Source organism: Cyprinus carpio, chromosome B8 (genome assembly GCF_018340385.1).
Source record: "Cyprinus carpio isolate SPL01 chromosome B8, ASM1834038v1, whole genome shotgun sequence".
Lineage (NCBI taxonomy): Eukaryota > Metazoa > Chordata > Actinopteri > Cypriniformes > Cyprinidae > Cyprinus > Cyprinus carpio.
Window position 1 is genome coordinate 19609377 of NC_056604.1, and position 15852 is coordinate 19625228.

The window sequence follows — 15852 nt, forward strand, 5'->3', positions numbered from 1 at the left end:
CTGAATACAAAGTGCTTTTCTATACATAAAAAGCAAAAATCACTAAGAGGTCTAAGGGTGAGGAGAAAACAAACAGGAAAGAGACAAAAAAGAGAACATATTGTTATTTTCAACAGACAGGGTACATGTGTCATATCTCATTTGTAAACACCCACTTTTACACCTACATGATGCACACACACACACACACATGCAACAGTGCGGTAAACACACATCCTACGATGCGCAAGAGATAAAAGTACCTGCAATGTGTAAAAAATAAACCTCTTGGACAATGTATGACAATTTCCTTTCCCAATGAAAATTAATTGACAGTGGCACCCATATAAACATGTGGGCTACAGACACACTTACACAGCGTTACTCACAACACTTCAGCTATTTTGAGGCATCTTCAGTCGATACTATCTGCACTATCTGTGCAGTGCTTTTGTCCTTTAAACCACAAATACCTTTTGCCCTATAAGCACTATTCAAAGCAAATGGCTATATTAAGGTATGTTTTAGCTGTCTGAGGGAAGGAAATGAGTATGAATACATGAAGAACATGAAAGACAAACAAGGAACGTACTTCAGAAACACATTCAGAGTCCTTTAATGTGCTTCTTTTGCATAATAAGATATTTTCAATATGTTCATCTGCTGAAACTTTTTTTTTTATTTGTCACTATTCATTTTTGACAACAGAAATGCTTTATGCAACCCCTTTGTTATCTGTCTTTGTTTTATAACTGCCAAGATTCTTTTAAAATCTGTACGTTTAAATCCTATTTCAATTATTTTATGTCAGGAAATCGTAAGCACTTAAAGTCGTTTTGAAAAATCATCGGGTCTAATCCCTTATTATATCAACTTATTCATGTTTTGCCTTTAATAATAAATCCACTGCTATTGAGTTTGTGCTTTTGGACTGAAATGAAACAGTGTTTGCTAATGCAATCAGCGAGCATCTCTTATTACCTAGGCAGCTGGCCTTTTATGTATCAAGTGACATTATCTTATGCCAAAGGATGGCACTGTATCAAAAGAAGAAAAAGACGTGGTGATTTCTGGATGAGTGGCTCTGTGACGTGAAATCAGACATATAAAACCTTTCAAAATGATTTCATTTTAAAAGTATGATAATGAAATTACCAGTTGGCTTGTTGTGAGATGAAGTGATGGTGACCTTGCAAACATTTCCAAGCCAGAACAAAGGTCATAAGATGGAGACCGGGGCTTCAAGATGTCCTTTGAACAAACAGGGAACTTTTTACATTTCCTGGAAAGGTACAGTAGGTAGGCACATACGATGACTTATTCAATATCCGGATATCAGAACCAGCGTAATCCTGTTCAAATAAACAAGACAAGAGCCGGGACAAATCAAAAATGTCAAAAATAAAATATAAAAATCTTAACAGAATGAAAAAGATCACAATACAGCAGGAATGGAAAAAGTTTTGAGGCTTGAAAAAAGAGAATAATAAAAAATGCTGAATACTGAACATCATGCACCAGAGACTTACTGGTAGAAAACTAAGGCGAAAAATATTTTACATCAAATATAACAAACCAACTTTATCCAATAACAAATATAATATAATATAATATAATATAATATAATATAATATAATATAATCATAACATCATTCAAAACACATAATATAATATAATATAATATTATATATAAATAACATATAACATATAACATAACATAACATAACATAACATAACATAACATAACATAACATAACATAACATAATATATATTCTCTTGTGCTCAACAAGACTTATTTGATCAAAAAATACAGAAACATTATTACAATTTAAAATGACTGTTTTCTATTTAAATATATTTTAAAATGTAATTTATTCCTGTAAATGCAAAGCTGAATTTTCAGCATCATTACTCCAATCGGCAGTGTCACATGATTTCAGAAATCATTCTAATTCATTATAAATATTTTAAATTGTAATAATAATGTATTTTTGATCAAATAAATGCAGCTTTGGTGAGACTTCATTTAAATAAATAAATAAATAAATAAATAAATAAATAAATAAATAAATAAATAAATGGATTAGTCTTTGAACTCAAAGGTGAATGCATATTAATCTTATAGCTTGATTTCCTCACCTGTAGGGGGCGATGAACAGATTAGCTGCACAAGTAACGGCAACTTTAATCGCTGCAGGTGAGTCAGACACGTTTCTTGTTCTTTCTTTACTTGATCAAAGTATTGTTTTATATAGTAGGTTAATATGGATATGCAGAAATATAGGTTGGTTGTGCTGAATATGGCGGACTTAAGTAAGCACCGACCGAATTATTATTATTATTATTATTATTATTATTATTTTAAAAGATGGAAATCATCGTCTCGTTTTATATCGTTAACTAGGCCTGTTTGATTTCTAGTGATGACATTCACCCAGTTACACAGTTCTGTCATTTTCTGACATGTTGCCAGTTAGTCTTTCTGTCATCATTTGCTTGCCCTCGTGTTTATCAAACCTGTATTGACTTTCTTCTGTGGGGCTTCTTCTCAGTCACTATTCACGGTTTTTGTTTGAGGGAAAAATTGTGATGAAAGTGAACAGTGACTGAGAATGTCATCTTTTGTGCTCTATGGGATAAAGAAAGTCAAAAGAATTTGGAACTTATGACAGGACATCCCCCAAGAAGGATATTAGTGGGAAAATATAGCACAATTAAAAAAAAAAAAGTCTCAGCAATTTTGTGCAGTGTTTTTACTTAAAACCAATCTGTCCTGATAGTTAAAAAAAAAACTAAACAAAGAAAAATCACCAGTATAACTAATACAAATAATTCCTTTAAATCCAACACAGTTAATCGGTTGATATAGTTTTATTTAGAGTCAGGAGTATCTCAGTGTGTGTCCTTGTCTGTGCTTGTGTTCTTGTGAAATGTCATTCACTTCTGGTTTCTTTTGAGATTTTCCTACTGGGTTTTTCAATTTATGAGTAAAATGAAGCCACTGGTAAACATAACATGACAATACATTTACGTTTTGTTCTGCAACATAAACTGCACACACTAACATCGCAAGCCCTAGTTACTTAGAAATGTACATCATACCTGCACCACTCTATTGCCAAGAAGAGCTGGGTGACATTGTAAAGATCCATTATCAAAACAACCAGACTGTGTTGAGAAAGAATTAAGAAAATGTCTAGTGCTGCAAGTATTAGCAGATAAAGATGGTGACAGACGTATTCATACAGTCTGCAAATTCCCAGAGGAATGATTTAGAATATTGAATCATGAAACAAAACTACTTAGTAAATGTATTTGTGCTGCATACAAAGTGCTCATTAGTAGTGAAATGAGTGCTACTAAGTAAATGGAATGTGGAAAACACAAGTCAATGGCTATATTCATGAAAGTAACGTTGTACCGAGTCATTGAGTTCAAAAGGTACTGCATAACAGCAATGACTCACCAACTTTTTTGTACATATCAGTGCTTTTTTTTTTTTTTTTTTAAAGTCAGATACCTGAAGGTACCCTCTCCATTTTCTGCCAGAGCTTTTGGCATTGTGGTTCCTCCCTTGGCTCAGATTTTAATGAAAATTTTATAATGCGAACGTAACAAGGCCAGAAACACACTTTAGTATGCAGATGCAAGGTCCTTTAAACATACTTAATGTGCGCTCTTCTGTTGCTGTGATGGTAACAAACTTTAGTACTCACTGGGGTGATAGTTTTCTTTAAATGTTTGTGCCATTAAAGTGGATTTGTTATTATTCAGGTTGCTAGCTAGCTATAAACATATTGATTTTAAAGGGATGGTTCACCAAAAAAAGGAAAAATCTGTCATCATTTAGCCTACTCACCCACATGCAATTTCAGAAGATATTTTGAAGAATGTTGAGACTGTTCTAGTGACCAGTGACTTCCATTGTATGGAGACATTTCTCAAAGTATCTTCTTTTATGTTCCACAGAAAAATAATCATACAGGTTTAAGAACTTAAGAAATGTTTTCTGACACATTTCATAAGATAATAATGCACAAAATTAAACATGCATAGTTGTGTTTATTTCTGTAATGCTGAGGCAAATGTGGAGAAAAGGCATGAGAAATGAAAACAGGACTAATTAAAGATATGGAGATGGCCGGACATGAAATAATTGTAGCTACAGGGGCAAAGTTTGATGAGCAGTGTTAGAGCCAGACTATTCTGCCAGGACACACTCAGCTTTAGACTGAGATAGGGATAATGACGTTTTTGAGGGTGCTGGAGAGAATAAGATTTTAGGCCTGCTTGTACTGTTATTATTGGATAGGGAGAGCTCATTAGATTTCAATATTAATGCAGATGCAGTGAAAGACACAATTATACAGCTTGAAAACTTCCAACGTGTTCCCTCAATTTTCTTGAAAGATACACTGTCATGAAAAAAACGCAGCTGCATAAATAAAAATAAATTTACATTCTTAAATTCAGCATTAATGTTCCTTCTGTGTTTTATGTTTGGTCAGCAGTAGATGTCATCAATACTAAAATTGTTATTATTTATTCTCCCTTGTCATTTCAAACCCATATGCTGTTGTTTTTTGTAGAGGGGCACAAAAGTAGACATTTCATGAAGCTGTGACCACAGATCCAATAATCAGCTTCAATTTTTCTTTCTCATTTAGAGATGTGCATTGCTTCTTGTTGCATCATGTGTATCTTTCGTTTTGTATCACTTGATGTGTTAGAGCTACTGAAATGCACCTCCTGATAAACAGCATGCAATTTTTATAATCAATAATTTTTATTTCCTCAGGATTTCTTCTGATGGTAGGACAGCAGCGGAAGAATCATGGACCCAGTCAGTGAAAATCCTTCCAGTTTCCAGCCCAAACGCCCTGCGGTAAGATTTTCATTTCACATGACACATCTGCCTGTTATATATGGGGTTAGAACAGAATGTATGTTAAAGAGATTTCAGAAAAATCTTTATTACCTCATTATCATAATATGAAATGTAATTATTCTGACTGTTTGAGTTTTATTAAAATTAACCATTGGTCTTCCATAGTAGCATAAATAAATTTAGATCATGATAACCACAGTTAAAACCACAATCCCACATTTCTGCCACAATACCATGCTGCAGTTAGTGTTACTATAGTAAATTAATGGTAAATGAAGGCGATTTGTAGATTGAAAAGTCTTCTGACTGTATCGTTGCGCACAGTGTTTCTCCTGTTTGTCAGTGTTGTTTCTTCTGGCTTTAAATTAGTTTAAATCACCAAGTCATTCGTGTTCTTCGCTGAATTAAAGCGCTTCACACTGGATCTCACAGCCACTGTGCAGGTTTCTCTTTGTGAGGTTTGGTTAGCAGTGACTGAAACACAGCTTTACACACTCAGCAGAGCATAGAGAGGATCTTGATACACAATCAACTACAAACAAACACCTGCCTCCCACCAAGAAGTGTTTTTTTTTTTTTTTTTTTTTTTTTTTTTTACAGCTGGCATTACAATACAGTTCATTTGTTTGACAGAAACTTTCCTTTATAAATCTTTATCTGACCAAGATCTTCTGTGCTCTAAGTCACTCACAAATCTTTTGACAGTTCAATAATTTCTATGTGCTTTTTGTGAAATATTGTTTGTTTTGGTGCCTTTTGCAAGACATTGCATTTTTTTAAATACTTTTCATCTTCAGAAAGATCTTTCTTGCTCACCATATTTCATGAGAACTGTGACTTGCTTAATAATTTGGAAAAACCTCTTTAAGTAGGGTTTCCATTTACCTAAGAAGACCTGGCAAACTATTGAACAAACCTGTCTGAGAATGATACAGGTTATCTAAAAAGATGTGAAAAACCACACAAACAAAAATCTGACTCTTTATTGTACCGAAATCCTATTGATATATCACTTGCATAATAATTTGAAACGCAGTGTACTTCAGGCTAAGTACTTTTTACATTTCTCATTATTATCAATGTTGAAAACAGTTGTGATGATTAATATTTTTGTGGATTTTGTTACATTTTTTTTTTTCAAGAGTTAAGAAGAAAAGCATTTATTTGAAATTTCTGACACATCTGATCAATTTAAAGCATCCTTGCTGAATAAAAGCATTAATTTCTTTCAAAACAAAAATCATACTGGTCTGAACTTGAGCTGTCAATATTGTCCAGTCATTATACAGTATATGCTATATAGACACCATAAAATCTGTCAACAGTACATTCATCTAAGACCCAAGGACCTCTCTCAATGTCATGTTTTCACTCATCCCATCTCTCTAAAAATCCACCTACTTTCTACAACATAATTGAATTCATAACTCAGACCAGCTGCAGACGATTAGTCTAAACGCCATCCCATCTTCTCTAAAATCTTACCACCAATCGAATACCCCCTAATACCAGCCTACTTTCAGTTCACCTGAACAGTACTTTTTTTGTAGATGACCTCAGAGTCTGTCCACTTAAGGGTTCTTGATTAGGTCTTTGATCATCTAGTAGTCCTATTTTTCTAGGGCAGGTTGGATTCATAACACAAATAATGAGCTACTGTGCATTAGAGCGGGAAACGTAAGAATGTGACATACGTCTTTGCTGATTCTCATTTGTTGACGAGAAAAGAACATTGAAGTCGACAATCGCTTTGTTCAGGTAGGCAGAAAAAATCTTTTCCTGCATCCAGTTCAAATCTTATTAGTAAATTATGTGAACAGCAATAAATGAGCAACGAAATGTGACTAAAATTGGCGAACAGTCATATTAAATTTCAAAGTAGTTCGTCCTGGCCATGTCATTACTATGGCAACCGCTGTAGATGGTGACGTCACTGTCTGAACATAAAGATCAGATTTCATCACTTGCAAATTGTTTGGAAAAACAAGCTGAAATTGGATGCGGTGTGAACAAAGTCAGAAAGCTCTTTGATAAATTCCCACAGAAGCTGCGTCCCATCAAACGCTGATGAAAATGACCTCAAATGTATTCCGTTTTTGATTGGTTCATTAGCTTTGCTGTATCAGATTGAAAAATGTTATCTGTGTTTGTAATGATGGTGATTATCATAATCAGATTCAAAGCACAGCACCAGGTAAGCATGAGGTAACTCTGGCTTCTGTTAATGAATGCACACACACGGTCAAAACGCTCACACACACGCTGTCAGGAGTCAATCATGTGGAACCTTTGTGAGCTCGTTATATCAATTTTTTTTTATTTTTATATATAATCGATGCAAGACATAGATGTACTCACCCGGTCAGGAGTGAGGTTGAAAACTTTTCAGATTAGATTAGAGTTGTTGCTTTGTACCCTTAAGTAGTAAACCGGATAGTGGCTCGACCAAATTATTGAATTACTCGGAAATGCACATAGTTTTTTAAACAAGGGTCCAATGAGCAATTTTCCTGTTTTTTTTTTTTTTTCTTTCTCAGACTTAGGTTGAAGAGAACATTTCCTGCACAGTGCCTTGATAATTCTAGGTAACGGAAGCTGGTGCAGAACCATGCAGACTATTTGTACAAAATGATTTGTTAGGGTAGTGTTCCCATTTTAATTTAATTTCTTTGTTTATTTATTTATTATTTTTTTTTCGTCAGGTTTGGTGTCAGTTCTTTTCATCATGATATAATAAAGAGGAACATAAAGGTGTTGGTGTTCTCTACAAATAATTATTCTCTTGAATAATAATAATGATATTAATAATTAATTGTACTATTGTAATACAACTGCAGTGTAAAATAAAAATGAATATTTTATAATTATTTTATTTTACACTAATTTGTTTTATACTTAGGTCTTAATTTCTTTACTTGCTTTTTTATTATTTATTTATTGCCAGAAACTGCAACGACCGTAAAAGTCATCATGAAAAGTCATCACGTTTCTATTTTGTAAATGATCTTACTGTACACAGTTCATCTGTGCATACAGTATGTTTCTTGTAATGTTTAATCAAAATGTCATAACTGGAAGGCGGTTTTCTCTATGGTGGAGAATGCAGGACTTCTCCGATCATCTAGTCCCCTTAAACCCTGTGCATTTGCAAATTTTCATCAATGCCTAGCGCTCTTACAATCGACTGCAAGCCCACATTCATCTAACTCCATTTTTGAATGCACCATAAATTCTAATCAACAACCAATACATACAACCTGCCCTACATTTTTTATCTTCTGATAATAATAGTTATGTTAATAGCTGGTATCACCTATCCACAAAAAATAAAGGACAAAATATGAGAATGTGAAAATAAAACTTAACTGGCTCATATTGTGTTGCCAAATGCATGTTGAACTCACAGCCCATGGGAGAGTGGAAAGATTTACTGTGAACACAATACGATAAAAACATTGGCTCATGAGCTGCTTGCATGCCGCACATCACTCTGAATCCTTCAGTGCATTAGACTATGTGCATATTTAATTAAATCACAGCCTTTTGCAATTTGATAAGCACAGTAAGCCCTATTGTGATTTTGATTTTTGTTCAATGCAAAGATGCTTTCCAATTGCACAAAACACTGTGGGATTAAAGATAATTTATGCTATTATGAGAAGGGACAAAATATTTTCAATGTATTATGTATAAACTGTGGCAGGCCTCCAGAGTAGAGGTCTTCACGGGTCCACTTGGATCTAAAAACCTGAGGTCCGACCCGAGGCCCTAGCGGGTTCGGGTCCAATACTTCATCGAGAACCTCGGACATGGGTCTGTTTCGGTATCAGCGGCCTCGGGTCACGGGTAATTTAAAATAAACATGCTTTTTCCAAATAGACCTGATTAGACCCAAATTCTTTTAAACTATCCCGAATGCATTGGTTACTTTCACTTTCGTGTTAAGTGAGGAACCCACATAGAAAAGGAGCATACGTTTGTAGCCTCGCACACAAAAATCATACTACAGATATGAGATCCATCAGGAAAATCCACTCCCTTCATTATGCTGCGTGTTCATGCAGGGCTTTTCTTTTTTGTGTGTAGCCTTTCGCCGGAGACCAGGTTGCAGACAACACTAGGGAATCCATGAATTATTAGGCTATCATTTTTTTATTTTTTTTTATCAAACTATCACGCTTATTTTTCGAATCCACTGGTCACAATTGAAAGCCGAGCTCAGAAATAGGCTAACTTGTATCCATCAGGCAGGCACTAATATAAAGTAGCCTAATAATAAATTGAATAAATGTTACATAAATCAAAGTAATGGAGAGGCGGCCAAATCAGTCAGCAGGACATTTTTCCTGCGAGGCTGCAGGATGTACACACGTCAATGCCGTTTACGTTTGGGTCCAGACGGGTTCAAAATTAAATTCCGTTGGGTCAGACTTGAGTCTAATTTCATCAGGTCTGTCTTGGGTCGGGTTTTTCTTTGAAAAAAAAAAAAGTATTTATGCACGTCGGGTTCGGGTAAGAAGTGATTCAGGTCGGGTAAATATTTTAATACCTGAGAAGACTTTTACTCCAGAGTCTAGGGAATTAATGCAAAATGCTTTTTACATACAGATTTTAGCTGCATCACCAGTTAGAAAGTGTTTAAATTGAAAAATTATATGCTTCACCTTTAGCCAAACATGTGGCAAAAGGTCCCCATAGAACATGAAGTACTCCCAGTGGTGCCTGTTTAGAAATCTCTAGTTAGGCCTTGTTCACCACAGGGAAAAAATGAATTAAATGAATTAACATGAATTAAAATGTTTACAAGCACGTACCAAACCACCTTCATAGATGGTTTAAAATGGTTTAAAAAGGTGTGATGTGAAAAATGGTTTAAAGTGAAATTAGATATTTGTTAATGTATCTCAGTCTTTTGCATCTCAGTGTAAAAACTTTTTTATTTATTTAATCATTCAAATATTTAGTGAGTAACTTTGAATGGTTTTATGTATAATTTGTGTTTGTATTATTTTTTTTCTAAATAATTCTCTTTTACTCCTTAAACCAAAGCATTTAACTTTTATCTGAAATACTGTTTGAAATAATATTAATAAACCATATAAAATTAATAAAGTTGCTTAAACAATTAGAGAAAAACAGCACCATGCATGTATGTATAGTTTAATACAAAGGACCGAAAACCAAAACAAAGAATAGGCTACTTTCTTCATTTTAAAACATGAGATACAGTGGGATGGAGAAAAACCGCCATAAAGTCTTGAGACATGTTTTTTAAAAGTTGAACTTAGATTAATTTTACATGGCTTGCTAAACATGCCGCTCTCTTGTGCGGGACACAAGTGCAATGCTGATAGATGTCCCTCTAGAAAATGTGTGCTGCGTCCGAAATCTCTAAAATGCTGTCTTCGGAGGCAGCATTCCATATCAGGAAGGCATCAAGGCACATCCGAATCCAAATTCTGCTTAACTTCCGGTCTCCGGAGGTACCTTCTTCTGATCGAATTTTGAACCCATCATATACATACCATTCGCTGCCTTTGATATCCCACAATCCCGTGCGTTCCATTCCATGACTGTTGAGCTAAAAAATAAAGATGGCATCTGAAAATTGCATTTGATGGTCCGTTTGTGTGTAAATGTTTATTTCTGACTATCTATTTGTACTTTTGATGTTATTTCTAGCAAAAAATCAGTATTATAGTAATTAAATATTCATTTAGTTATCACCAAAATTCGTTCTATTTTATTTACGCTGCCTCAGAAGCCTGTCTGAAATCAGTGTCATTGGGTGCCTTCGTGCAAAAATGCTGCCTGCAAAGTCATTTCCACATACGGCAGCGAGGCAGCAAGTCAGCTGTCTAGGCTTTCGGATGCAGCCGTGATAAATATGTGTTCTGTGTGAACGGCTTGGTTTCAGTTTTGACGTAAACACATCTTCTCCACACTGATGCTCTCTCTCTCGTTTTCCGCAATATATTGAATGAACAACGCAGCAGCGCCGAATCTAGTGCGATCAACTGGATTGCCTAACACAAGCATTCAAATGCAGTGACACTTACATCGTCGTCGTATTTCGTCCGCCACTGACAAGCTGACTGACGGCTGATGCAGACCTCAAATTTGAATGCAACGGTTTTGCATTTGGAATTTTTTTTTTTTTTTATTCGACGAATATTCAAAATTCAATTTTTTTTTTGACAGCCCTACTGGACGTCAGATTAATATTCTTGTGCTTTTATTACTCCAAAGACAGACACCGGGTGTCTGTGAGCCCGAGCTAATGAAACATTACCAGCAGAAATTATTTTCTGTTGAAAAGGAGATTAAAAGAATTAACCTGGGTGCTGGAGCCGCTATCCATTATGCAGTCTTATTTAATAATTGATTGCTGTAAGTGATATTTCCCTCACAGATGATGATTAGAGACGGCTCTGTATGATGATAAATCAGTCCTACTGTCTCCAGCCATGTCTCTTATCTGTCTGTGCTAAAATGTTATGATTAGTATCAATTTAAATGGATGTCATCTTCAGTAGAAATCTTTCAGGGGACGCCATTCTGTCACAAAGACCAAAATTGATTGCGATTCAATTGGGATACCTTTGTAGTAGAAACCACTCATGAATTGACTTTACATTCCTCCCCTCCCTGTGCAGTTTGCATTCAAACATCGATCCGTCCTGCTTTGATGTTGGAAAATGTGAAACAAATGGAGCGTTGATAGAAGCGATAAAATTGGAACAAGAGCTTCGCTATTGGCTAGAGCGTTGTTTCTTATCTAAGCTTGAAATATGTGGAAAAAGTGCTGACGGTTTTATCACTCCCAACGCCGGTTGGTTTATTCCTTTCTTTGTGTCCCAGCAAACCCTTTTATATGTTTTTGTGTGTGTGTTTCTTCTTTGGTAGCTGTCGTGGGGTGTGAAAATCAAGAGGAAGTTGAAAAGCGTGGCTCCTTTCCTGGGCAGGTTCAGGCCACTGGTTGGACAGTGCTGTCACCAATGCACCCCGGAGAGTCTGGTGAGAAAACGAGAGGGATGAAAGGATTATTTGAAGATAATAAAAGGACAAACAGCCAGAGGCAGATGGGAAGTGCACAGATTTAGGCTCACCTGAAAACCTCAGACGCTGCTTTCACAAACCCATATCATGAGGGACGATCAAAGGGATTTCAGAGCGCAAGTGAGCATGTTACTTAGGGTAGGAATAGCACGAAAAAAGGGATTATAAGTGGAGAGAAAAATAATGAACACTCAAGAGCATAGTTCCCCCCCATGCTATGAAGAGCTTTTTAGAAAACTGCAGATGACTAAGCTTGTTTCCAGCAGCACTGGTCCCAGTGGACACATCGTGCTGAGAGCTGGGAGAGCAGGGCTAATGGAGCAGTAATCAGAGGGTTATTGGATCGAACCCCTCCTGAACAAATCTATTAATCTCAACCATCTCAGACCAGCCAGCCAGCCAGCCAATAAATCATATTTGAGCCGTTTGGTGTTTGTATTAAAAGTCGTTTAAAATGCATGCATGGATTTTATTTAACAGCTATGTCAAATAAAACGAACAGACCCAGGGACATAGCAACCGCTATACTTTTTGAGATGTCTGCATTTGCCCTCCTAGGTTTTTTACGGAGGTAATTATTGACAATCAGTGCCTTTAAAGGAATAGTTGTTTACTCAAATTGATGTTGTTCTGTTGAGCGCAGAAGGAGATGATTTTAGCGGGAGGTAGTAATTTAACTCTTTTCTGTGGAAACCTTCTGCTTTGATCTAAAAAACAAAATTTAAATAAAAGGGTTTGTGGGAAATTTTTAAATAAGAAAATAAGTCACATTGTGAGAAAAGAAGTTGCAATTGGGAGATCTAAAGTTGCAATTTAACTTTTTTTTGTGCACTAGAAACATTCATTCTTTTTCAGTTTATTGTCATTAAATCTGGCGCAGCACATCTTAACTGGCCATATTGAAATATAAACTACTATTCAAAAGCTTGGGGTCAGTCATTTTTTACATTCTTTTAAAAAGTCTTATCTTAGCTAAAATTCAGTAAACCAGTAATATTGTGAAAAAAATAACTTTTAAAATAACTGTTTTCAAATCGAATAATTTTAAAGTCCAAATTGTTATTGTTGTGATGCAAACCCTAGTAAAATTATATATATTTAAAATGCATTTATTTCATACTAAGTACACTCTTAAAAATAAAGGTGCTTAAAAGGTTCTTGACAGCGATGGCATAGAAGAACCATTTTTGGTTCCACAAAGAACCATTCAGTCAAAGGTTCTTTAAAGAACCACCTATTTCTTACCTTTTTATAATCTGAAGAATCTTTTGTGAAACAGAAAGGCTCTTCAGATGTTAAAGGTTCTTTATGGAACCATTTAGACAAACTAGGTTCTTCTATGGCATCGTGAACCACCTTTATTTTGAAGAGTGTATAGTTCAAATCCATTAACATATTTAGTGGCATATCGCTCGAGACTTACTGATATTAAAATTATAATTAACCTTTATTTGGAGTATCACTTGTGCACAATACTCATTTCTGTATATTAAGCCTAAAATGTGTTTTAATGTCACTACTGTCGAGGATAAATCAAGATATTTAAAGTGTACCTGAAGTATACTTGCAATAATTCCACTTCAGCACAATCAAATATACTTCAGTATATCTTTAGTTGGACTTCAGAACTACTTCCACACAATTAAAGTGCATTAAGTACAAAATTAGTTGTTCCAATTTAGCAGACTTTAAATATGCCAGTTTATTATACCAAAAGTACAATTGCAGGGTGTTTTTATTAAGTACATAAATATGTAAATGCTTTTGTTGTATACTTGGCATGAAATAAATGTATTTCAAACACATTTTAATATTTTTTTATTTTTCATTAGGGAAGCTGAATTTTCGGCATCATTGCTTTAGTCTTCAGTGTCTCATGATTCATTAGAAATTATTTTAATATGCTAATTTGCTGCTCAAAAACATTTCTTATCAATGTTGAAAACATTTATGCTTTTGTGGCTTTAGGATTCTTTGATAATTATAAAGTTCAAACGAACATCATTTTAATAATTTTCATAAAAATCAAAGCACTTTTGGACCCCAAGCATTTGAACAGTAGTGCACCATTAGTTTATTTCCAAAAAAAAAAAACATTTTTTCAGCAAATAGTGACTTACATTTTGGTTTATTCTAAAAAAAATGATAGTTTTCACTTTTGAGGAACTAACGCTTTATTTTCAAGTGGTTTGTATGCTGCTACACAGAAAAGATAATACACAAAATCTTTTATTTGAAAAAGTTTGTTGAAAAAGTAAATTAGTCTTAATTAGTTTGTTTGGGAGTTTTGAAGATGGCTGATGCTGCAAGGGCTGTGATCATGTTAGCTATGGTTGACCTAAATGGCAGCACATAAAAATGCATATTATTACTCCACTCCCAACTCTTATATTCAGACCCTCTCAAAAACATCTGTTCTAGACACTTCTATAGTGATGAGTTGCTGGGAGCTGATACAGACGTTTAAAAAGACTAATTGTACAGTGGCTCACTTAAGCTAACCCTGTCACCGAGATTAAAAGACACTCTTTTTTTTTGTCTGCTTTACGTTATACAACCAGCATTTATTTATTTTAATTATAATTTATTTTAAATAAGCAATTGATCGATTTTTACATCCGGACTGTAACATATCCATCTCGATCTCTGTCAAGTAAAAAGAGGCAAAAATAAATCTATCAGAAACTAGCTTTTTTAAAACCAAATTGCATGTCAACATATTTTGAGAAACATTTTATTTTTATTCAGATACATTTCTTGAATATCGTTCAGGCTGTGATTTATAGTGGAACTAATACGGTGCTATTTTGAACACTAAAAGGCTTCCCTAAAGTGTGTCATTATCTCAGTCTATATAGGACAGCAGAACAGACTCTCTGAACTGTGATGGAGGCTGGTTAGTGCGCTCTCCATCAAGTTTGATCAAATATCCTCTTGCCACTCTCAGGGTCTGAAGTTGCTGCGTAACACTCCTCCTCTGGGCTTTCAGAACCTGACGTGTGTGAACGAGACACACACCGGGTAAGTGCACATCCTTCACTCGACTCAAGCCCTCCCCATCCGGCCCATTAAAATAACAATGCATCTCTCAACTCCGGCTTCAAACTGCTCGAGTGTAATTACTGTTTGCGTTTCTGACTCGCAAGCCTGGCACATGCACTTCAGTCACAAAATAAAGAGCCCTAGAATAACTTTGTCTTTTTTACATCGCAGACCCACAATCGAGCGTGATTTCCACATCCCTTCTACCTTTTTGTGAAAGGGTACTCTTTTTGAGTCACATCGGCCACGAACACATACACCAGTGCTGGGAAGATACTTTGAAACTGCAGCTTTCCAAGCACAAGCTAGTCATTTAAAGTAGTTCAGCTACAGCCAAACTGCTGTTTTGATGAAGTACTTGGCTTCAGTACAAGCTACTAACAAAAAGTAACTAACTTCATGTATGCTATGTAAGAGTTCTACAAATGAATGCTGTTCTTTTGAACTTTGTATGCATCAATGTTTTCAACACTGATGATGATAATAATAATAGAGTTTCTTGAGCAGCAAATCAGCATATTAGAATGATTTCTTGAAGAATCGTGTGACACTGAAAACTGGAGTAATGATGCTGAAAATTCAGCTTTGCATCACAGGAATAAATTGCATTACAAAATATATTAAAATAAAAAACTATATTTGTAACATGCCACCTTATTACTGTTTTTAATGTATTTTGATTAAATAAATGCAGCCTTGGTAAGACAGTTCTTTCAAGAAACATGACAAATAAATAAAATAAATTTCCCAACCCTAAACTTTTGGAATTTAGTGTATGACTTGCATCATAAATTATTATGTTCAGTATATCTATCTATCACAATGCATTATATTGATATCTGTTAAGGTCACATCACTGGTACATTGATTACTAATTTTGTAG

At 34.9% G+C, this 15852-nt stretch overlaps 1 protein-coding gene across 4 annotated transcripts in view; it reads left to right on the plus strand.

Annotated features, from left to right (window-relative positions):
• The first annotated feature begins 2098 nt into the window (after window positions 1-2098).
• Window positions 2099-15852, plus strand: part of gpat2 (glycerol-3-phosphate acyltransferase 2, mitochondrial) — a 49145-nt gene continuing 35391 nt past the window's right edge. For 3 of the 4 annotated variants that reach the window (XM_042730026.1, XM_042730027.1, XM_042730024.1), the window contains exons 1-4: window positions 2099-2177; window positions 4779-4865; window positions 11775-11885; window positions 14875-14948. In XM_042730026.1, coding sequence (XP_042585960.1) covers window positions 4815-4865; window positions 11775-11885; window positions 14875-14948 — 236 coding nt within the window. In that variant the 5' untranslated portion in view covers window positions 2099-2177; window positions 4779-4814. The other variant, XM_042730025.1, reaches the window with a different exon arrangement.